The sequence below is a fragment of the Sciurus vulgaris genome (genome assembly GCF_902686455.1).
Source record: "Sciurus vulgaris genome assembly, chromosome: 2".
In the NCBI taxonomy this organism is placed as follows: Eukaryota; Metazoa; Chordata; class Mammalia; order Rodentia; family Sciuridae; genus Sciurus; species Sciurus vulgaris.
Window position 1 is genome coordinate 118,442,716 of NC_136462.1, and position 24,132 is coordinate 118,466,847.

Below are 24,132 nucleotides of genomic sequence, written 5' to 3' on the forward strand. Positions count from 1 at the left end.
ATAGAGACATTTTATTACCTGTACTTTATACAAAAGCAAACTGAGGCTCAAAGAGATGGTGGAAATGGAAGTTAAAAATCAGGGTTGTTTGGCTTTGGTCCCATGTTCTTTTTTACCCTCCCCAATACTAATCTTATATATTCATATCTTACAAAGAAAAATGATTCTACAGGGCTTACTACAAACAACAGCATCCCTCTGTCACTCTTCCATTTTCTGCTCCTTCAAAGCATCCTTTTGAATTACGTAATTGATTCTTCTGATATTTATTATTTATACTGCTGTTATACCATGACCACAGGTAACAATTAAGCATGTTCCACTATTTTTGTTCTATCTCCACCACAAATAGTCTAATTTTAGTTAGGTCAATATTCAGGATTTACTTTTAGAAACATTCAGTATTCATTTTTACTGTGTAACTAATCACAGTTGAGACATGTAATTCTCAACATGACCTATTTTATTCCACAGGGTTTTCTTTTTCTTTTTTTTTTTTTTTTTTCCTATTTGTTCATGAAAATTGCTTTGTTTAACATTTGTTCACTTTTCTTTTTTTTCTTTATATTGGGAATTAAACCCAACATGCTGGGGAAGTACTCTATCACTAAGCTACACTCCCCCCAGCCCTTTTTATGTTTAATTTCATGGATGTAATTATATTTATTATATAGAAGTTCCATTGATAGTTGTATTTATCTGTCTGGAAGTTTTCTATCCTCTGAACGGTGTATTTTCTCCAAGTTATATTTTATCTTTTAGTTTTGGTTTCTTCATTGTAAGGTTCATACCTCAAATGTATGGTCATTACTTGTGTCTAAATATGACTAAAAGTAGATTTTTAAAACACTGCTTAGAAACTCTAGTTTTCATTGCATTGATAAGGCGTCCAAACTATAAGTTCTATGGCTGATCAATTTCTCAGGGAGAGCTCATATTCAGGTCTTTCCTTGAGGACTGGACAAATGTCCCCCAGACTCTTTGAATCATTTGCTTAGAGAGTATAAAAAATGTAGGAACTCAGAAAATAACAAAAAAAAAAAAAAAAAAAAAGCTAGGAGATTTTAATACTTAATGCATACAAGTCATTAAATCCCCTTGTTCCAAATATGTATCTTGGTATCTCATAAACTCCAAGTCCAGAGATGATCCGTTTTATCCTTTCTAGAGATAAATTTCTTGTTTTATGCTAAGACTGGGGAAGAAACTAGATACTTCCTTCTCAGCTTTACTCCAATGATTTAGGATTCAGCTTTCTCCTACCAAGACAATTATACTTCCAGTTTTGTGTACATATTTTGTTTTATCCTTCAAGGCAGGAGAGGGAGTAGAAATTAAATATATACCAGGTATATGTTCTTTTTTTTTTTTTTGGTGCTGGGGATCAAACCCAGGGCCTTGTGCTTACAAGGCAAGCACTCTACCGACTGAGTTATCACCCCAGCCCCCACGGTATATGTTCTTTTACTATGTTATATCTTGTTCCCCAATTTCTGATTTCCAGTATACTCTGCTCTGGATTTGGGTACCTTGGAAAGGCCCCTACTGTTAGTGAGAGAGTAGTCTGCAATAGTGTTATGAACCAAAAAAGTTTTCAGTGAAGGTCCAAATGTTTATATAAATGCAGCATGACACAAAGATATTTATTTGAAAAATAAAAAAATCCATATGCTCTCTTAAGGAGAACAGAATTATTTCCGATAAGCTTTTTTTTTTTTTTTTCTGAAACACTTATTAGCTCAGAACAGAACTAAGTTCAAAGCCTGAACATATTTTCAATCTCATCTGGTTTAATCTCTCTTATAACAAGACCACAAGTCACATAATGATTTAGAGACTTCCCCCAAATCATAATGTATATAGGAAGATAAAGCTCATTATCTAAACTACTATGTTCTGTTAATTTTAGTTCTTATATCTTGAAATTTCAGTAAAATAATTAATTCAAAAGCTCAGTATTTAACTATTCAGATATTAAATAAAATTATAACACTATTAATTCTGTGTATACTTTATACCTTATATCTGAATCTGAAGACTTCTGTCTCACTGCCAACTTTGTAATTTCTCCTTGAGACATGGTTTTATGAAGCTTTGCTTGTTCATCAACTGAAGAAAATCGCTGTGATGTCTGTAATAATTACATATACAAATATTTAAAACCAAGTAAATACATGATAGCACTATAATTAAAACTAAGGTTATAGTTATTTGAGAATTACAGTTGTTATGTAAATATATAATTTATATTATTCAGAGATTTTTTTAAAATATTAGAACCTACTAAAACCTCTATTAAACATAATAAAGTAATAGAATTATGGAGATCTTGGGTCAATGAAAATGCTAAATAAGGTCCATGAGTTAACAAAAAATCTCATGTAGAAAGGTAAGTAAATAGTCAAAACCATTCAAAGATACATACATAAGTCCAATCAGTGATAAATCTAGGATACTAGGTATTATCTTTCAAATCTCTTTTTATTTATAACAAAAGGGTGGTAATTATTTTTATGACTTAACATACTATTATAGATTCTCATTATATCCAGAACACATAGAGGATAAGAAAACCAAAGAATAAAGGATCATAATCATTACTAAGGTTCTAAACTATAAACAATTTACAAAGCTATCAAACTGGGACCTGAATTTCAATTAGCAATTCTCGTTCCATTTGTTTTCAATGCGTTCCTCTAAAGACAATCCCATTTCGGGAGAGAATTCTTGCTACTTATTTGTTTCCTAATATTTCATTTCTTCCATAGTTATAATATCCTTTCTTCAACCTTTTGGTCTGCTTGACTACAGTCTTATCAACAGAAACCGTGATTATCCTGAAATGTTAAAATTTGAATGATGATACATAACAAGGGGTGGGGCGGGGAGAATGAAGGAACTTTGGATGGTGTAGAGGAAAATTGGGCGGGAAGGGGTGAGGGAAGGAAAGATAGTAGACTGATACAGACAGTATTATCCTACGTATATGTATGATTACATGAATGGTGTGAATCTACATTGTGTACAACCATAGAAATGAAAAGTTGTACTCCATTTATGTACAATGAATCAAAATGCAGCCTGTAAAAATTTTTTAAAAATTTTAATTAAAAAAAAAATAAAGGGCAGGTGCTCTCACTTCTTGGAATACCAGAATACCAGCCATGGCCTGCTTCTCCCTCCCAGGAGAAGTCTGTGTTACGACCTTTAAATAAAACCTGCTTTATGTGCTTGCAAATAAAAAAAAAAAAATTAATGAGCAGGTATCTGCTTCTGGACAAGATGTAGTAAGAGGGCTTTGTTTTACCCTTTTGTCTGAAACATAGACAAAAAGAGAATATGAAACAGCAGTTTTTAAGACAACGGATGGGAAATATCCATTGTGAATCCTATACCTTCCCCTGCTTACAGTCTTAAAATAGTTTATAGGCTGTGATATAGAGAGTGAGAACCTTGATGAAACTTGGCAGACTCCATGAATTGAACATATGAAGGTGAGAAGTCCAAGGCCACTAAGAAAACTAGAGATAAAGAGAGTACTGGAGAGACACACACGGAGAAAGATCTCTGGAGATCTACAAAAGGTTCCCTCTGTGTATTTAGTTGAGTACTAATCAACACTGATGTGTGTAAACAACACAAGACCAGGGAAAGGACCACCTGAAAGGATTAAAGGTAATAGCATCCATCACTCACAAAAGGTAACAGTGCCTATCACTGAGCCAGAGTACAGGCACATGCTCATAATCCCAGTGGCTTGGGAAGTTGAGGCAGGAGGATCACAAGTTCAAAGCCAGCCTCAGCAACACAGCAAGACTCTAAGCAATTTACCAAGACCCTATCTTGAAATAAAAATTCTGGTATATATACACAATGGAATACTATTCAGTCATAAAGAAGACTAATATTATGGCATCTACAAATAAATGGATGGAATTGGAGAATATCGTGCTAAGTGAAATAAGCCAAGCCCAAAAAACCAAAGGCTGAATGTTTTCCCTGGTAAGTGGACAATGATATATAATGGGGGTGGGGCAGGGGGAATAATGGGGGCACTTTAGAATATGTAAAAGGAAATGAGAAGGGGGGGGTATGAAAAATGGTGGAATGAGACAGACAGTATTACCCTATGTACATGTATGATTACATGAATGATATGAATCTACATTGTGTACAACCATAGAGATGAAATGATGTACCCCATTTGTGTACAATGAATCAAAATGCAGTCTGTAAAAAATTAAAAGCTAAATAAAAAAATTTTAAAAAAAAAGGGTTGGGGATGTGGCTCAGTAGTTAAGTTCATTTCCAGTATCCCCCTACAAAAGAATACACTCAACAAGAATAAATTGTAGTCCCTTAAAAAAATTAAACCCAAAAATGATCTGAACTCTGACTCTACATGGATATGCATCCCCTTATTCCCTATAAACTGGTATATCATTTAAAATGACAATACAGGCTTACATTTTGCAAAATTCAAAAACATAGGAAATTCAACATTAAAGAAGTATTTCCTCAACAGATAAATTGTTCAAGGAACAACCAAAAAAAAAAAGTCAAGGGAAATTTACAGGTTAAGTGTGTCTTAAAATGAATTTTAAATGGCTTCCAGGAAACTAACAATAATGGAAGCTGCCTAAATACAAAAATAGTGGTATAATCTCCAAAAACAATAAAAAACTTAAGACAAATAAAACTGCATTATGCCTAGCAAAATAAATGGAAAAAAAGACTGCACACAAACTTCAAATTACCTGTCAGCAGAAAGATAGACTCATAATCCTAGCAAACTCTCTCATAATCTCACTACTAGTTTCTGCATAGTTCAAGGACAATCTAAGAAAAACAATGCAAAAGTGCAAAGAGTAAAACTAGAAATGGGCTGAAGATTAATCTAAAATAAAAGCCGGAAAAAGATGGTTCATTCAAAGTGTGCAAACATAAAAGATTACAAGTAGATTAGAGAACTGACTTCAGGAAAAAGACTTAAAAAATAAATGGACTCAGGGAAAAACCTTTAAAAATGCACAGATATTTTTAAAGGCATTGCTTCTGGGTAAAAAGAAGGTAAATACAAAGAAAGAGGGGCATTAAGGAGACTGAGTAGTGAAGAGAAAAAGAGGGCAGAATTCAGAATCCAGCAAGTAAAAAGAAAAGCAAAAAAAAGAAAAAAAAAAAACCCTGGAGGAAAAACAGCATTGCCCCTATTTAGTAATAGGGTAATTTTGCTAGATAAGTACAGGCTTTTCATAAAGAAAATGTACTTTATTACACTGACAGAGGAGGAAATTCTTGAACTTATCTTGTAAAAAACAAATACATAAAATGAATATATTAAAACATAAAAAAACTATACAAACATATAAGAAAACAAATGAATATCAAATGAGAATCAAAAACAACATTGATTAGATCCCTCTCAAAAGTAAAAAACAAGTGAAAGAAATAGTAACTCTCAGAATTAAATATTCTTCTATATATTTGAAAAATCTTTTGAATAAGAAATTAGAATTAAAAGCAGAATAGCAGAAAAAAACCAAAATTAAAGATTTTGAGCAAAAAAGTAATCGAATATTCACATACTAGAAAAATAAGATATCATGTCATCTAACAACTAAAAACATTTTTTAAAAAAAACTATATGAATAAAAATAAAATAAATTCCCAACTTAAAATCTAGAAAAACAAGTAAACCAAAGAAAACATATGGAAATAAATAACAAAGATAAAAGCAAAAACCAATGAAGTAGCAAATGGGGAAAAACAGACATAATAAATAAATCAAAATCCTGTTAAATCTAGAAAAAAATTAACAAAATAAATCAATAACTAGATAAAGGAAATAACAAAAATCAAATATAAATCTGAAAAGTTAGATGAAATGGATAATTTCATAAGAAAAAAAATGGTTTACCGCAATAGACATTAGATAAAAAATTTAGAAGATCAATTTTCCTAGAAGAAATATAGAAAACTTATCAAGAAACTGTGCTACAAAAAAGCACTAATCCCAGATGGTACTTCCCAGACAGAGAAATCCACCCAGTCTTCAAAGAACAGAGTCAATGCTATAAAATGCCCCTGAATTTTTTGGGAGAATGATATACTGGCATAAATACAAAGTGTAGTTATTTGACAGTGCAACTGCTCTTAGGGTTGCCAATACAAACTTATTAAGAGTCTGGGTGTTCAATACCAACCATTTTTCCACCCTGCAAGACACAGTTCAAAATTAAAAACCCAGACACCAAAATCATGTGAATAACCTCTCCTGACTTTCCTTTTTTTTGAGACACTACTAAGACACAGTCAAGGCAGTTTACCCCAACTGTAATATGATAATAAACTGAGCTTTGCTTGAGCAACAGGCTTTTCTGGCAGTCTTTTATGAAATGAATGGTACAGAGAGAAAGAAAATACCACAGATAAGGATCAGAGAATATCTCAGAGAGTAACACAGAAAACAGGAATATAAGAAATGGGAAAAGTTTCAGAGGAGTGGATAATGAGAAACTTAAGTTTCACCCTGTTGGAAGTAAAGAAGACTGAAATTCTGGAGAGCTATTTGGGAGTCATGTCTTTACAGAGTTAATTTTAAGTTTGGTTAATAGTATAATAAACCATACAGAGAAAAGTATGTTTCCTATACTAATTTTACAGATAAGGAATAGAAATTATTTTATTAACCCACTTACCATCCAGAAGACTGAGAAACTAAATAACTATCTGAAAGTCATCTTTAAAATACTGCTTAGCAGAACATGTCACTCTTCCTCAGTAAATGCAAAGTGGTAGATATAAAAATTAAATAAGAGTGGCATATAGACCCTAAACAGTAACTTAAGTGACAGTTGGAAGTAGGAAAATATAAAACATGGAAGTCACACAAAGGAAATGAACAACTATCCTTGAATCACCTCCCTACACCAAGTAAAACTTAAAATTAATCAACAAATTCAAGATGTAATGTTTATCAAATCCCCTTCAGGTAATTCATTTGTAAGTGTCCATATCCCATTAGACCAATTACTTGACAACTGGAAAAGTCAGATGGTAATTTCTGCTAGGACTTAGTGACATATTTCTTAGCAAATATCACTGATAATATCACTTAATCCAGGGGGAAAAGTTCAGCTTTTAAAATTCCATGTGCCCTCCAAAATCAAATCCCTTTAAAAACATCTGGATTTTTTACAGTAGACTCCACTTAGAAACAAGAAGTTTCATCTTCATAATATCAGATAATGTTAGAGCAAGGCATATTTTCAAGACAAACAGAGAAACACATTTTAAAATTGTTCCTATCCTCCCCACCCTAATAAGTATCTGTTAGCATATACTAGAAAGCAAAGCTTTTTCATGCAAATGTCTACCAGAAACAAGCATCATTGCCTGTTCCTAAAATAGCTAGTGACAAAAGAAGACAGTGAGAAAGCTGGAGAGATGACAAACACACTGTGCAAGGTGCGCTACAACTACTGGCATGCAGTGACCATCAAGCAGGTGATCAGACACTAGAACACCAAAGGAGCTGAATGCTCCAAGCAGAAAGCCCAACTTTCTGGTTCATCTCAGCAAAAGTTCCCAGTATGAAAGAATTCCACTACCAAAAAGACTAGAGGTTGTTACAAAGGAAACCCCAGGAACAAAACAGCAGGTATAAATGCTAAGTTCTTCCACAAATCTACGTATGCTACCTAAAACAGCATTTTTAATAAAATTAGTTTGTTCTAATATAAAATTTCATATTTACTAATCATAACCAAGACTTTCATTATTTATAACTCAAAAATAGGGCACCTTCAAAATGGAATTATTTGATACTACACTGAAGACATGTTATCTCTAATCATATATATTAACAGATAATACAAACTGTTTCCAACTTCTACAATCCTATAGTTTGGCTCAAGTTAATGACATTTGTTTAATCAAAAAACGTGTCCTACATTCTTCTGTTTTCACTTTTTTTTTTTTTTTCCTCAAAGAACATCAATATTATCAAGAAAAAGTGGGGAACACTGCTCACAAAAAACAATGAGGTTATTTTGGAAATTAGGAAAAATACTAGTTATCTTGGTCTTCAACACAATTCTAACAGCTTAAAACAATTAAACTAAAATCTTTAATAATTCAAAGATTATGATAAAATTTTCTCCCACAATAAACAGACATTAAAGAAGAATAGTGCACAGCCAACTCATAGATACGCATGGAAATAAAACATACTTGTCAAACCATAAATGCACTCCTAATTTTGGTTGAGATTATGATAAAGTTAAGTATTAAAACACAACTCCAATGTTATAATTTATGATTAATATAAATTCATACTACACAGAGTTTTCTATTTGATTGGGCTGGTTCAGGGAGACACATTTTGCTTACTGGAGTTTTAAAAATTCATGCTTATTTTCATTACTAAAAAATAGGAGGGAGGGACCAAGTTTAAAGGCTTAAAAAAAAAGTATCAAATAACAAAAAATAAATTTAAAAAGTGAACAATATTTCAGTTAAAATCTACTTAATTATTTTAATAGATAACCTATTCCCTACACCAGGATCAATAAACTATGACCAGCAGGTCAAACATAATCCATTGCCTGTTTCTGTAGTTTCATTAGAATACTGATTTTCTTGGCTGCTTTCACACTACAGTGGCCAAATCAAATAACTACAGAGTCTCTACAATCTACAAATTCTAAAATATTTATTATCTGGCCTCTGACAGAAAAAAAAAATTCAAGGATATAAAAAATTCAAGATATAACATCAAAAATTTTTACATCAGTACTAAGTTAAATAGCTTTAATTTTGCTTGATTTATGATTTGATTATGTACTGTTAAAATGCCCTTTATTTGAGTATTAAGACTTAGCTACACAGTTGCTGTGTTCACTGAAGTTTCCCATGTACAAACCAATAAATGGAAAGAAGCTGTGAAGATTAGCTTTAGATTAGCAAAGACTATTCCCAATAGACTTGCTTGCTATCTACTTTTTTTTATATTGCTATAAATTTACCATTTCGGAGTCACTGTGAGAGGCCTGACCCAGGCTGGATGCAGGCCCTAGCTCAGAGTGAGAAGCTTGGTCATCGTAATCATCTTCCTCTGTATCCCCCTCCCCATCCGCAAAAGTACCTCTAGTCAAGAAATCGGAGCGCGTCCGCGCCATTCGAGCTTTCTTTTTATGGGCCGGTCTGGCAACCTGCTTGACCAAATGATAAAACAAATAACACAACAATGTTTTGTTTTGTTCTGTTTTGGAAATGATGCCAATGAAAGAGGGTTCATGAATTTCTTGAAATATCCCTCCACCCCAATGCCCTTTCCATTAATAGAAATGAGATGACCAAAAGGAATCCAAATGTTACTCTCGACCAAGAATAAAAATGGAAACTAAATCTATGTTGTTGTTCTACATAGCCAAGTAAAGCATCCTCTACTACCATAATATCACACCAAAGTCATCTGAATAAACTGCAATTTTTCTTAGCAAATTCTATTTTTTGTAAATATAATCTAAGTGTTAAGGCACCATTCTTTTCCTGGAGTACACCTTCCTAATTGTAACAAGTTTAGCTCACACCTTCTTTCTCTAAAAACACCTGGAAGTAAATAAAGAGATAAGGTACTCTATCTACAAGAACAAGTAACTTCCAGAATAACATGCAACTACTTCACATACAAAGATACTTGCCTCTTGTTGGCCTGGCCCAACTAACTTCACAGGTTTCAAAGCTGGTTCATCTTGTTTAGGGATTTGAGGATTTCTTTTGTTTAAGGCTTCCTTGTTTACACTTTAAATAAAACAAAAGGATTACATTTCAATTCCTAGCAGATATTCCATGGAAGTAGTCTTAAAATTCATCATGAATTATAAATCAAAGAATTCTAGCAAATTCTAAAAATATTTTCAGATCTTAGTCAATCCCCAAAATAAAAACTCAGATTTTTTTCTGTTTACCTTATCAATACTATTATCAAGAGTCTACATGTATGACATGATTCCTCGAGTCTCTGCCATGATAATCACTGGGTATACTCCACTATGGTGACATTATGTTTAAGGAGAGTTTAGTTCAAAACCTTAAGTGAAACTGATAATACCAAATTCCCCAAATCTTTGGGATACTAGTCTTAGAAGGGGCCTTTTCATCTAATCATTATGAAATACCTGATAAGCCAGTGTTAATACTGGCTTTTTAAAATACTGAAGATGGCTCCTAATGGCTAAATAATTCTCTTCCTGAAATCTTTCTCTGTAGCTTTCATCTACTGTCTCAGTTTTAAAACTTGAGGATATACAGAATAACAACAACACTGCCAGGATAAGAAACTGTTAACAAACTAAAGGAAGAATGTTTCAAACAATTTAGATGTTATAGTGTTGGCTTGTAAAATTTAATATGCTTGAGTAACTATATGATGTGTATCATTAAGTTCTGTGCAGAAATGGATGTCAGGATCTGAAAAGAACATATGCTTTCATTGTCTCAATGATATTAATTCAGTCCCATGAGTCTTAAAATTTATCAACAACATATTGCTAAACTCACCTCAGGAGGACTATATTAATATAAGCTTCTTAAGAATCATATCCTACCTCTTAACATAGAACTGTTCGAAAATACAAGTTGACAGGTTAATGGCTCTTCTATTCAAAATCTTTAACATTTTTAAAAATTGTTGTTGTTGTTGTTGTTGTTGTTGTTTTTGTTTGTTTGTTTTGTTTTTTGGTACTTGGGGATTGAACCCAGGGAGCTTTACCTTTGAGTTACATCCCCAGACCTTTTTAGTTTATATTTTGAGACAGAGTCTTGTTAAGTAGCTTGGGACCTTGCTAAATTGCTGAGGTTGGCCTGGAACTTGCAATCCTCCTGCCTCAGTCTCCTGTTATTTAACTTTTATAAATGAAGTCTAGGCTCCTTTGCTCCTAAGTAACAATCCTTAAATAAACACAGATGGCAATCTTTACTACCTAAAAGTTTCTCAGAGATCTCCTTTTCTGACCAGTATATGATCAAGCCAAATAATTTTAAATTTTAGTTCCTAAAGGATTCCCTTATGACCATAAAATCTCTCTTGCCACAGCTAACCCTACTTACCTGCTTCCAAAGAGAAAGAAAACAATTAATAGGATCTTTATCGTCCAAAGTAACTTAAAACTCCTGGAATTTTCATTAGATTTCCCCATGATTTCTTTTGTTATCCCTCATTAAAAAGATGAAGACCACTATGTAGCTATCACTATTATGGTATGAAAAGAACACTAACCTAGCACTACTTCCTAATCATGAGACCCAATGCTGATACTTTCATGTAAACAATCTAATATATAATCATTTGAAGATAAGTAGATCATTAATATGGTAAACAAACTAGATCAAATACACTTAAGACTATATTATCTTGGAAAAATGTAAAAGGGATAATTCGCCAGGATGATTAATGTTTTTTGAGTCTACAATTAAGTCTTTACAAAACAAATTCATAGATCCAGCAGCTACTTTATGTTCAAGTCTATACACACACATACATAGAAATGACATATCATGTTATTAATCAGAATGATAGGAACTGTCTTTTTAACACAGTTTTACTGGCGTAAGTGCTAAACCAGAGCCTTTGAACATCTACACAATCTCTAGGCTCATGTGCAGGAATGTAACTTCAAGTTGTCAAGTTAAAAATGCATTTCATAATATGCAGAGACCCTTAGAAGAAAAATATCAATTGTTGTTGCCCATATTGATAAGGGTTTCTATAAAATTTTATGCAATTTTAAAGGCTGTGAAAGATTTAAATACTCAGACTATAATAGGAGAGAAAAAGGTATTTTCATTGCTATTGTGAAATTTAATTGTTTTAGCCCTAAGATACAGCCTTCCTTTCATCAGTGATAGTTTCCTATAAAAATTGAAAGAACCCATTGTACACAAAGACTCAATATGAATATCTTAAATTTTATTGCCCTTATGTCCCTTCAAAAATGTTTTTCTGGGCTAGAGGATGTAGATCAGTATGTTGAGTATTTGCCTAGCACGCAGAAGGTACTGGGTTCCATACCCAGTATTGAAAAACAAGAAGAAAAAGAAATTTTCTCATGACAACCACCAGCTTTAAAAATATCTTAAGGAACTTTCATTTACATAAGGTTTCTAATATAGTTCAACTCTTAGAAACAGGAAGAATGGTGGTTGCCAGGGGCTAAGGAGAGGGGAAAAAGTGAGTTGTTCAATGGGTATAGTTTTAGTTTTATAAGAAGAAAATGTTCTAGGGTTCTATTACATAACAAAGGGTATATAGTTAACATAACTGTACTGTACACTTAAGAATGGTAAAGATGGTAATTTTATGCAATATGTTTATCAGAAAAACAGTTGGACAGCTAAGCTTCATATCTCTAGCGCAACCAGCATTTGCTGAATGCCTACTCTTGTTTATAAACACTATACTCACTTTCACACAAACACTTTTTCACTTACTTGGGAAGAATGATAAACTCTGCTATCAAGGATTCCTAGGGTAAAACTACATTCAATTTCAGGTAGCGAATATAATCAACAATAAGGGAATGTTTTTACAAAAAGAAAATGGCTAATTTGAGCAGCACCCACACCAAAAGGTAACCTGGCACACCTATAATAAGGGATGGAGCATATGTGAGGGCCCTTGGTTTAATCCACAGTATGGAAGACAACAAACAAACATGGCACCTTAATAATAAGAACTTTCCACCTTATACAAATAAATAAACATTTCACTTACAGAGGAGTACTCATATTGTCCTTTGGTGTGAAGAAAATGGCTTTTGTACTCCCCTCTCTGGAAGGATCATCAGATTTGTGGCTGTAAGACTGAATTGGCCTAAGGTGTTCTCTTTTTGAAATGCGATTATTAGAGAGTTTATGGGCTATACTTTCCTGGGTGCCCATTCTTTCTGTCTTGGATAATTCCCTGACAGTATTAGACTGGCATGGGTTTCCTTTTCTTTCAAAGAACAGGGTGACAGGTCGGTCCCTCACTGGCAATTGAGCAAAGGGACTGTCTTTTGGGGTAAGAGCTGTATCTTTTATAGTCACTAGTGATGGGGACTCTAGTACACTGGGTTCTTCCTTATTTGGAGAATTTAGGATGAAGAGAGATGATGGCCTCTCTATTCTTTGCTTTGGTGGACAGAAAGATGGTGCCAGGAAAGACTCCCCAGTTCTTGGCTTTTCAATTTTCTTGAAAACTTTATGCTCCTTCTCTAAAATATCTGTCTGCTGATGAATCTGTTCCATCATCTGTTTTTCATTCTGCTGCTGTAACTGCTTTTGCCTTTCTTCCTTCTCTGTGTTTAGCTTTTCTAACTTCTTAAGCACAGTATTAGAAGAATCTGTATTAAAAGAAGGAACCATTTTATCTTCTGAGAAATGATACTTTCTGGCATCCCTGTTGATATCCAAAGAAAGAGCTGCCCCCAGTTTGTCTTCACTTTCTGATAGTTTGTTTCTTTGGATACTTGTGTCTACTTGGGAACTTGCTTTCAGGGGGTCTTGATGGGGAATATAAAAAAATGTGGGCAGACTATTTGATAAAAAAGAGTCTCTCAGTTGTGGTTTACAGGTAATAGGTTCAGAACTGCACACAGGCTTTTCCTTCACAGTCCCATTCTTCAAACACTCTGAGTCAGAGGATGCTCCCTTTTGAATCAATGCATAGTTTGTCTCACTTGAGGCACTGAAGGCACTGTCCTGGGAATCAAATTTTGGACTGCTAGATATCTTAGGTGATGGAAACTTCAAGTCTCCTTCATCCAAAATTATGGATGCTAGTTTACTCTTTTGGCTTTCCTCACAATTCAGAAGTTCCAAACTTCCTTGAGAGCTTTCACTATCAGGTGTACCCTGTGGAGATTGAAGGCCTTCAGGCATAAGTTCTGTAGACCATCTGCGTTCCTCTGAAGGTGACATACCACCAAGAGAACGAACTTTAAGCAATTCTAAGCTAAATATAGCTTGCTCTAGTTCTCTCATTCTCCGGCTTTCTCTTTTGGCCCGGACTACTTTCTTCTGATGGAGATCCTCCAAGGACTTCGGCCTTTCTCTTACAATCACATCTTCCTTCAAGTCCACACCACTTTGGCTTCGGGCTCTCTCCTGCCACTTCTCTGGAGACTCCTTTGAGCAGTCCACTGAACTTTCACGGCTAATTCGATTACTCTCTATTCCAGATTTACCTTCCTCTATGGCTTTCTCTCTGTTGTCAAAGGAACAATCCTCCCATTCTGAAGGATCTGAACCCTCTATTTCCAGAGCTCCATATGCCTTGATATTCACCATTCCAAGTTCTAGCTGTGTTTCCTTTATCCTTTGTTCTTTTAAAGCTTTAAATCTATGTAAAAACAGACAAAATGGGTTACAGATATCTTTTGGTTACCACTGAAGAGAATTTTTTAAAAATGGAAAGTCACAAAATTTTCTTTGTTTTTCTTTCTTTCTTTTCTTTTTGGATGCTATGCTATGTTTGAGGTTGGCCTCAAACTACAGGTTCAAGAGCTCCTACTGCCTCAGCCTCCTACTGCCTCATGTAGTTGGAAACATGGCATGTGCCACTTGGACCCAGTTTTAAAATTTTCTTCTTATAAGATCTAAGTATTGGGCTGGGTGATACAGCTCAGTTGGTAGGGTGCTTGCCTCATGTGCACAAGGACCTGGGTTCAATCCCTAGCACCACACACACAAAAAAAGACTTAAGTTATTTCTAAAACTAACCAGATCACACCATTTCATATTCTCCTATTTCCATGAGTCAGATGGTATCTTCAATATGTGTATTATTCCTAACTGGGCATTCTAGACAAAATGTAAACTAACTCAGAAGTAAAGCTATTGGAGGGGTTGTTGGGGATGTGACTTGGCAGTAGAGCAGTTGTCTAGCATACACAAGGCCCTGAGTTAGATTCCTAGCACTACAAAAACAAAAAATAACACACACACAAAAAAGAAAAAGCATACTCTCATTTTAATATCCTTACTTTAACCTCAACCTTAAATATGAAATTGTTCCTGAAGATAAAGAGTTGAATAATGTCAATTTTATAAGATTAACTTAATGAAAAAATTAATTCTTAGCAGTTTTAACCATGTAAGTTTTCAACCAATTTAATTCAATTAAGACTTATTTAACTTTTATCATAGACCAGATTTTAATGCAGGTTAAAACTAGTATGGGTATCATAGCCTAAAGATAAATATGTACTACAGACAACAAATAGTAATGCAAGTGTTAAAGCAGAGGTATAAACAAAGTACTGAGGAAGAGAGAGTGAGCAATTATTATGGTAACAGAGATTACCTTTGTCTTGCTCTGAATCCTCTACATGTTGACTGCAAAAGGATAATTTTTTTCTTCTGTTCTTGGTACCTTTTACTTTCCCTGTAGCCTTTCCATCTTGCCTGTATGCAAGTAGCAGCCATATGCCTGCGCCTATAAATCTCCCTCCATTTCTGTTGGATGATTAGGACTGCAGCTCGAAGCTCCAAGTACCGTTGCCTCTCTAAGTGAGCACGCCAGGAAGCTTGGAGAAGAGTAGCTGCCCTAGCCATAACAAAAGCATCCTTCCGCACAGCTACATCTCTGACTTGCTTCTGATTCAGGTAATTCCTCCAGAATTGCTGGGGGAAAACAATAAAAAGTAGTCGTCATGTTACTACACATTTTCACAAGGAAGGGGAAAGGAGAGATTTGGTAAGCCAATTAAAAGTTAAGTGGCTAAGAAACTGAATTTTGGGTGATTAAAAGTAAGTTTTCTTGGGGCTGGGGAGATAGCTCAGTCGGTAGAGTGCTTGCCTTGTAAGCACAAGGCCCTGGGTTTGATCCCCAGCACCATCCAAAAAAAAAAAAAAAAAAAAAAAAAAGTTTTCTTTTCCACATATGCTTGACTAAAACATCTATGTTAAATAACATAACTTTGACAAAGTTAATTATAGAATTTAAGTTTCTGGATGCTTTCATGCCTTTAGATTTTTTTTTATTTTTTAAGTCACAGATGGACCCAATACCTTTATTTTATTTATATTTTTATGTGGTGCTGAGGATCGAACCCAATACCTCACATGTGCTAGGTGAACACTCTACCACTGAGCCACAACCCCAATCCCTGTAAATTACTTTTAATAAATTATGTCATATTCTTTTGATACAGTTTGTCCAAATAACATTAATAGGTTTAAAATAACTAAATATGAAGGTAATTGTAATATTTTCATGAACAAATAGAAAAAATCTTTTGAAGACCCAATGTTATAAAACAACAGGAGGGATAATAAAAACAGTGAAGTGTGAAATAAGGTACTTATCACTCCAAATAAGTGCCTAGTAACAATATGCACAAAACTCAGAAATATCACTCAGAAAACTATTAAATAACTATACCAACAAAAATTAAGGTTCATAACTACTTTGCCCTTGCTTATACTTCAAAAGATAATATATTACAATTTATTCAAATTAATTTAAATTCAAGGGCTGGGGTTGTAACTCAGTGGTAGCAGACTTGTCTAGCATGCATGAGACCCTAGGTTCAATCCTTGGCACCATATAAAAATAAAGGTAATGGGTCCATCTAAAATTTAAAAATTTTTTAAAAATTGAAATTCAACACAATAAACATAAGTAGTCCACTGTTATACACCAGTAAGTCTGTTGGGTGCTATGGACATTTTGATAATGAGGAGGACATAGTCTCATCTCTGAAGTTTATATTATAATTTAAATGTTTCATAGTAAAATCGTTATGGTTACAAAATAAAGGCAAAATAAATCTGTCAATCTCAAGCAGAAAATTCTCTGCTTCTCACCTGAATAATAATGGATGCCTGTTTCAGATGGAGGAAATGCTGTCTACACAACAAGACCCTAAACCATCGCTGCAACAATATTATTCTGCGGAGTACCTCTTGGTGAAGCAGATCTTGTAAGTGCTGTCGTCCTTGCTCCTTTAGGAAGACCTACCGAAGGAGAAAGGGAATATAACTTAAGAAGAAATGAAAAAAAAAATTATTTCATGAATTATATTTCTGTGGTAAGTTTTCAGAGAAGAAGAAATATAATAGCAGATTTGTAAATGAAGTACCAATAAACACTTCTATCAATTGATCAAGTAGTCATTCTCAAATTGAAAAAAAGAATATTGGTGAACAAGTGAGGAAAAATTTCAATGGCAGAGATTGATAGACTATTCTTCTTAAAAAAAATTACTGTCAAAATGAATCAAAGTACTGATAATTTGTCATATTTTTCAAGGGTGTTGGGGGAGGTGAGAACAACAGATTATGAAATCATGAAACTTGATCGTAACATGAATAAGCCAATGATAAATCTATGCAAAATCCAACATGCATTAAAAAGTCTTCTTATTCCTCAGAATCAGTTTATTTATTTATTCTTTTATTCCACTAATGAATTTTTATGGATTCAGATGTATACAAAGATAAATCAGATATATCCCTTTAGAAATAATATTTGCACTTCAGGGTTAGGGATATAGCTCAGTTGTACAGTGCTTGCATTGCAAGCACAAGGTCCTGGGTTCAAATCCCAGCACTAGGGAAAAAAAAAAAAAGATCTGCACTTCACTTTTAAGAGCAGATATATATCATATGCCCAAAGAAGAAAATAGTAGCTAATAAAGGCTAAAGACAGAAAATCTCACGTCAGCAACACAAGGACTTGGAAATAAAAGAATGCGCAGGAAACAATGGAAAATTGATCTTCACAAACAGGATAATAAATTGTATGAAGTTGAAACATGAAGGTCCTTAAATGAGAGAAAGATGTCTAAATTTCATTAGGAGGTTGTCAGGAGGTTGGCAGGAGGCCAACATAAAGAAGTATATTAAGGTGATTTTTATATTATGGGCAGAAAAAGTTAAATGGAATGACTAAAACAGACTAGAAGCAGATGAGAAGCTGCTTATTATAAAAGTAATGCAGATGAAAAGAACTAAGGAACAAAAAGAAGATGAAAGCAGTAGAGATGGAGAAATAGGGAAAGATGTGAGAATCATTTGTAAGGAAAAATTTAAAAAGATAAAAATCCCAGAACTTTGTAAAAGGATTAAATTGAAGGGTAAGCCAAAGATGACCACTGTATCATGTTTTCTAGTCTGAGAAACTGGAAAATGAATGAAAAAGAAAGTAGCTGATATTTTAAAGGCAGTAAAGAATTCTGGATAAGGTTACTTTGGGGAAGTCAAGTGGGTGATTACAGTGGAATGTCCAGCCAGAGATGGTTCAAATTACAGTTAAAATTACAGTTAGAATTACAGTTATCATCCTGAAGCTGTATCATTAATACCAACTTCATTATCTAAAAACTATAATATCTGGTATGCTATTTTATAAAAATTTATATAAAAATTATATAAAATATAATTAAAGTTTGCATTATTAAAATACAAAAATGCACTCAGTTTTGACAAACACTATATATGTTATATTTACCATGGTTTTTCCAACTTGATAATTATCTGGATTAAGATTTATTTTCCTAACGAAATCCTGAATGTTCAATTTGGATGGAATAGTGTTTCGGGGAAGAAGAACATGGAAGTGGCTCACAAAGTCCTGAAAAGTAGAAAGAAAATGTTGTAAAATCACAAGAGAATTATATGTAAAAAAGATGCTAAAATAGCTCATTATTCTTTATTATTCTTTTTCTTTTAAACAGAGTGAAACCAAAAAGAAAATAAATAAGGCATTTGTTAATTCAAAGTATTATAAAGGGGTAAAATATTGAGCTCTACATGTTCCATAATCAAAAACAAAAATGAAGGAGGAGGGCAGAAGCTAATTATCTTGTTTGGAAAAAGCTGTATTAAAGACAAAAGAAATAGATGTGTACATTTGTGATAGTTTCCTAATTGAAGAAAATCCTGCTGAGTAAATTTAGAGAAAGCCAAATGGAAACTTTTCTTTGGACTAGATAATTCTGATTGAACCATTTCAATTACTAGAGACATTAGTATTAAGATATCAGTATGAAGATATTAAGAATAAACATTATCATCAAACATTCTGATTAAATGAGAGTAATCAAATACTAGATTCTAGTACAACACAAACTTAAAGTGATTGCTGGCATTCAATGAAGTGAGAACTCTTTAACCCTTTTAAATTCTGCATACAAAAAGCAGATTGGAAAGAGAAAATTAAGGAAAATAGACAAGTGATCTCCAAATAAATAAGCAGCAAGAAATGTGGGAATAATTTGCTTGATGTGAATATATATTTAAATATTATTATAGTAGCATAACCTGGAAAGAATATTTGGAGCTGTATCCTGACTGGCGAATTCGAACTGTTTCTAGCATCCCAGTGTAACGGAGCTGTCGAAGTACCAAGGCATCACTGAATCTTAAAGGCAGCTAAAAAATACAAATAGAAAAAAATATTAACCCAGAACAGCAAATTTCCAAATTAATATCCATTTTACAGACATGGCTAACATTTTTATATCTAGGAATTGAATGGGGGCTGTCTGGTTCAGATATAGTTAAGGTGATAGGACAAGTTCCCTACCCAGTTGGTAGCTTCAAAAAAGTCCTGACTGGCCCTAAGAAAAGAGAATACAAGTGTCTAGGTATCTCTGTTTATGAATATAGAAGACTTTAAAAGTTCCATAGGAATGTACTCACCCAGAGAGACCTCAGTCTAGCTACTACAAAATCTGTAACAAGACTAATCTACATTTACATAGTCAGAGTTGTTTATATTTTTGTATTTCATTATGATTTTATCTATAACATCATTAAGAAACCAACTGACCCACCTCCATTCAGTTGCTTGTTAACTGAGTGCCAACAGATTTCTTCTTCTAATAGAAAGTAAAGACTAATTTATTTCCTAATACTTCTTGCTGATGACACTGGTATAAAATATTGAAAATAAAAAAAAATTCTTGGAAGCCCCTCACAACAAATTTCTTCATTATATGAGCACCAACAGGGAAGAGAGACTAATGGGAGGTGCTATTCAACATCTTATCACGAGTAGATATCTCACTAGGCAAGTTTTTAGACATTCAAAAGAAGCTTTCTTTGGAGCTTCTGATATATTCCCTGTTCCCTAAATACTGTCTTCAGTGATCCTCTAAGGCAATCCCAAATATTTTCCTTTGCAGCTAGATGGAACATACCAGCTATCAAGGAAACAAAATATCTGAAATCAAATGACCAATTTATGTTAAATAATAATAGTTAAGATTATTTAGTACTTATTCTGTGCCCTAAAATACTTCATTAATTGAACTATGTATAGCAGGGTCACTATAAGAGAATAGCTAACATTTAGGCAGGAATTAAGGCAGGAAGTTAAGCACTTCATAGATAGGAATTATATATGTACTCACAAAGCACTGTGAGGTTAGTCCTATAAGTATACTATTACCCAGTGAAAACATTTTAGCCACAGAATAATGAAATAATTTGTCTAAGGTTATAAAGCTTTTAAATAACAGAGTTGCAGATTGCTTCTTAAAACTTAAGTTGCCAGGCATGCAGGCATACACTTGCAATCCCAGCAACTTGGGAGTCCCAGGCAGGAGTACTATAAATTCAAGGCCAGCCACAGCAACTTAGCAAAGTCCTGTCTGAAAATAAAAAATGAAAAGGGCTGCGGTTGTGTCTCAGTGGTTAAGCACCCCTGGGTTCAATCCTCACTACCAAATAAATAAATAAATAAATAAATAAATACTTTAGAAAGCTACAATTCCTACTGTATTTTAGCTATTTAGGCTGGGAACTAATTTTTTCCTATGATGAGCACAAATGAAGATGACAAATATTTTACACTTACTATGTTTTGAAAAGCTCTAGTTAAGGGAACTGTCACAGGAAAAAAAAAAAAAAAGGAATCAAGAATGTCTTGGTATCTTCCCTAAGTTATAGGGATAAGAATCCCTAAATTAAAAAAAAAAAAAAAATTCTAAGAAAACTGTCATAGAAAAGAGAAAGGAATAAAGAATATCTACAGTATCTTTCCTCAGTTACAGGGATAAAAATCTCCAAACAAGAAAACTGCTAAGCAATTTTTTAAAAAGAGGTATTGCATATATTCAAACAAGAGATTAGTCTTTATGGTTACAAAAGTTTCAAAGAAAAATCTTTTTTTTTTCTGATGGAATTTCAAGATGTATTTGCTTCTCAAACTCTAGGAGATACTAAATCAAACGCATGAAAACAACTTGTATACAGTAAGTATAGAAACTGGAAGACTAACCACAGAAAATATTTATGAAACATTCTTATCCTCATAAATATTATAGATATCTCCTCCCTCTATTTATTCTCTTTAAAAGAATTAAATCTTGAAGTAACTGAGTTACGTGTAATCATTTATAGGACATTTTTACCTTTTCAGCATTAGAGCGAATGCATTTTACAAAATACGGTTCTGCTTGACCAAGTGTCTCCATTAGCTTGCTTAAGGATGCCTGCAAAAGCAATATATTTAGCATACTCTCATTCCAAATTGACAACAAATGATCATAAATGTAAATAATAATATTGACAAAATATGAAAAAAACTTTCTATGCATTCACAGAAAGGGGTATATTCGGGAAAACAAATTGTGTATATTCCCATTCTGGTTAAACGAAGGACAAAAGAGGATATGGATCGTAGCTAAAGAATAATCTAAGTATAGAATACTTTTTTCACTATTCTTCGCATTTCATAAAAAAACCTTAAACTCTTGCTGCCTTCTTTTTTTTTTTTTTCTTTTTTCCAAACTCATGCCTTCTTCAAGAACTTTTAAAATCACTCAGGAGGGTTCCAGAAAGGTAGTAATCCCTTGCTTTAATTTTCATTAATGCGTGCACAGTACGCAGGGATGTCCTTTTTCATTCCTGGTAATAGTAATTTGTACCTTCTCTTTTTTTCTGATCAGTATGGTTAAAAGTTCACCAATTTCCTAACCAGTTCAAAGAAGCAGGTTTTTTTTTTTTTTCCATTGATTTTTCTCTATTATTTTTCTATGTTCAATTTCAATGAATTCTACTGTTATCTTTATTATTTCCTTCTTTCCCTATCTTTAAGTTTGACTTTCTTATTGTTTTATTATGGTAAGTTTAGATTATTGAATTAAGACCTAGCTGCTTTTCTAATAAAAAACATTCAATGCTATCAATTAACCTTGAAGTACTGCCTTAGCTGTAATGCACAAATTTTGATATTTCATTCCATTTAAAATATTTCTAATTTTTTCCTGTTTCATGTATTATTTAGAAGTCTGGCTTTTGTTTTCCAACTAGTTGGTGATTGTTACTTTTCTTTGATTTTTAGTTAAATTCCATCATAATCAAATAAAAACATTTTGTATGATTTTAACTTATTATATTTGTTTTGTTTTCTAGCCTAGTTCATGACCTATACTGACAAGAGTTCCATAGGCACTTAGATGAATTAATATTCTGTAGTTGTTTGTTGGCTGAAATCAAGAAGGTTAATAGTGTTGTTCAGGTCTTTAAAATCCTTCCTAATTGTCTACTTACTGTGGTTCTTTGAACTGATTAGAATATTGGTAAGAATTATCCTACAAGTGATTGATGCTATTTTCTTTTCCCCCCATCTTTGTTGTTTCTTTTTTGAACTTTATATTAAATGATTTTAAATTTACTACTTCTGTGCTAAAAGAATGTTAATCTCATCTATTTTATTTTTTATTATCTAACATTACATTTTTAATCTTTAAAAGTTCCATTTGAGTCAGGTATGGTGGCATAGGCCTGTAATCCTAGCAGCTTGGGCGGCTGAGCCAGGAAGATTGCAAGTTCAAAGTTAGCCCCAGCAACTGATCAAGGCCCTGAGCAAGACCCTGTCTCAGAATTAAAAAAAAAAAAAAATTCATTTAGAGTCTTTTTTACTTCTCCTTAACATATAAATGTTCTTTATTGGTTGCAACAGGAAATGATAAAGAGGAAAAGATGGCAGCTTCCTCTCCTGAAGCAGTATGCAGAATGTGCAGAGATTGTTGTATACTCCAAAAGAAGTATCTTCTATTTTTATCATCATATTCATTTTTCTCATTATATCCATGAGCATATTTAAAAGATCTATAATACGATTTAGAAATTCTTACCTACTATTTACACCATGTCTATCATTTTTATATCTGTTTGTAATGATCCCCCTCACCTGTCTCTTGTTATGAATTATTATTTTCCTGACTCTGCATGCCTAGTAATTTCTAACAGGCTGCTGCTACAAATTGTATTTACAATGTTGAATTTTGTTGTTTTTTTTAAAGTGACAAACATTTTTCCTGGCATGCAATTAAGCTATTTAGGATGAGTTTGATTCTTCCAAGACTAGTTTTTAGGCAGGCATGATGGTGCATGCCTATATTCCTAGTTATTCTGGAGACTGAGGCAGGAGGATTTCAGGTTTGATATCAACCTGGATGACTGGGAGACTCTGCATCAAAATAAAATTTAAAGAAGGACTAGGGTACATATAGCTCAGTAGTAAAGTACTAGCCTAGCATGTGCAAGGCCCTCGGTTCAACTCCCAGTACCATAAAGGAGAAAAAAAAAAAAAAAAGAGAGAGAGACCAAAGAAAAAAGACTTGCTTTTAAGCTTTTTGAAAGTAGACAGTCTTCAAACTAAGACTATTTCATTTCAGTCTCAATACTAAAGTGAACCAATACCAATAAGTCATTCTATTCTGGTTGATGGGAACATAACTATTCCTCTAGTTTTGTATAAATGCTAGGTCTACAAGATTCTGGTGATTCTTTCCTGGGTCTCTGTAAGTTTTAACCTACAATATGCATAGATCAGCAATTAGCCATAGATTCAAGGAGACAACCTTAGAAGATGTGTGGCTTTCTTTCCATAGAGCTTTCTCTTTCCACTACACTGCCTCACAAATTCTAGTTACATCTACCTCTATGTTAGCAAGACCACTAACATTTATTCGTTTGGGTTATTTCTGAGCTTTAGAAACTACCTTTAGGCATTCATCTGAGGTTTTCTTCACTTATTTTCCTTTTTGAAAAACTCACAATCCTGCAATGCTTATTATCTAGTATTTGAAAACATTTGATTCATATCTCCAGTCTTCTGGTTTTTACAGCAGA

General features: G+C 33.3%; 1 protein-coding gene across 1 annotated transcript in view; it reads right to left on the bottom strand.

Annotated features, from left to right (window-relative positions):
- MYO9A (myosin IXA) overlaps positions 1-24,132 on the bottom strand; it is a 285,639-nt gene that overhangs the window by 74,857 nt on the left and 186,650 nt on the right. Inside the window, 9 exon segments of the mRNA XM_079123120.1 lie at positions 2,019-2,131; positions 9,027-9,212; positions 9,705-9,804; positions 12,776-14,383; positions 15,347-15,666; positions 16,852-17,001; positions 18,497-18,619; positions 19,309-19,419; positions 21,405-21,485. Coding sequence (XP_078979246.1) covers positions 2,019-2,131; positions 9,027-9,212; positions 9,705-9,804; positions 12,776-14,383; positions 15,347-15,666; positions 16,852-17,001; positions 18,497-18,619; positions 19,309-19,419; positions 21,405-21,485 — 2,792 coding nt within the window.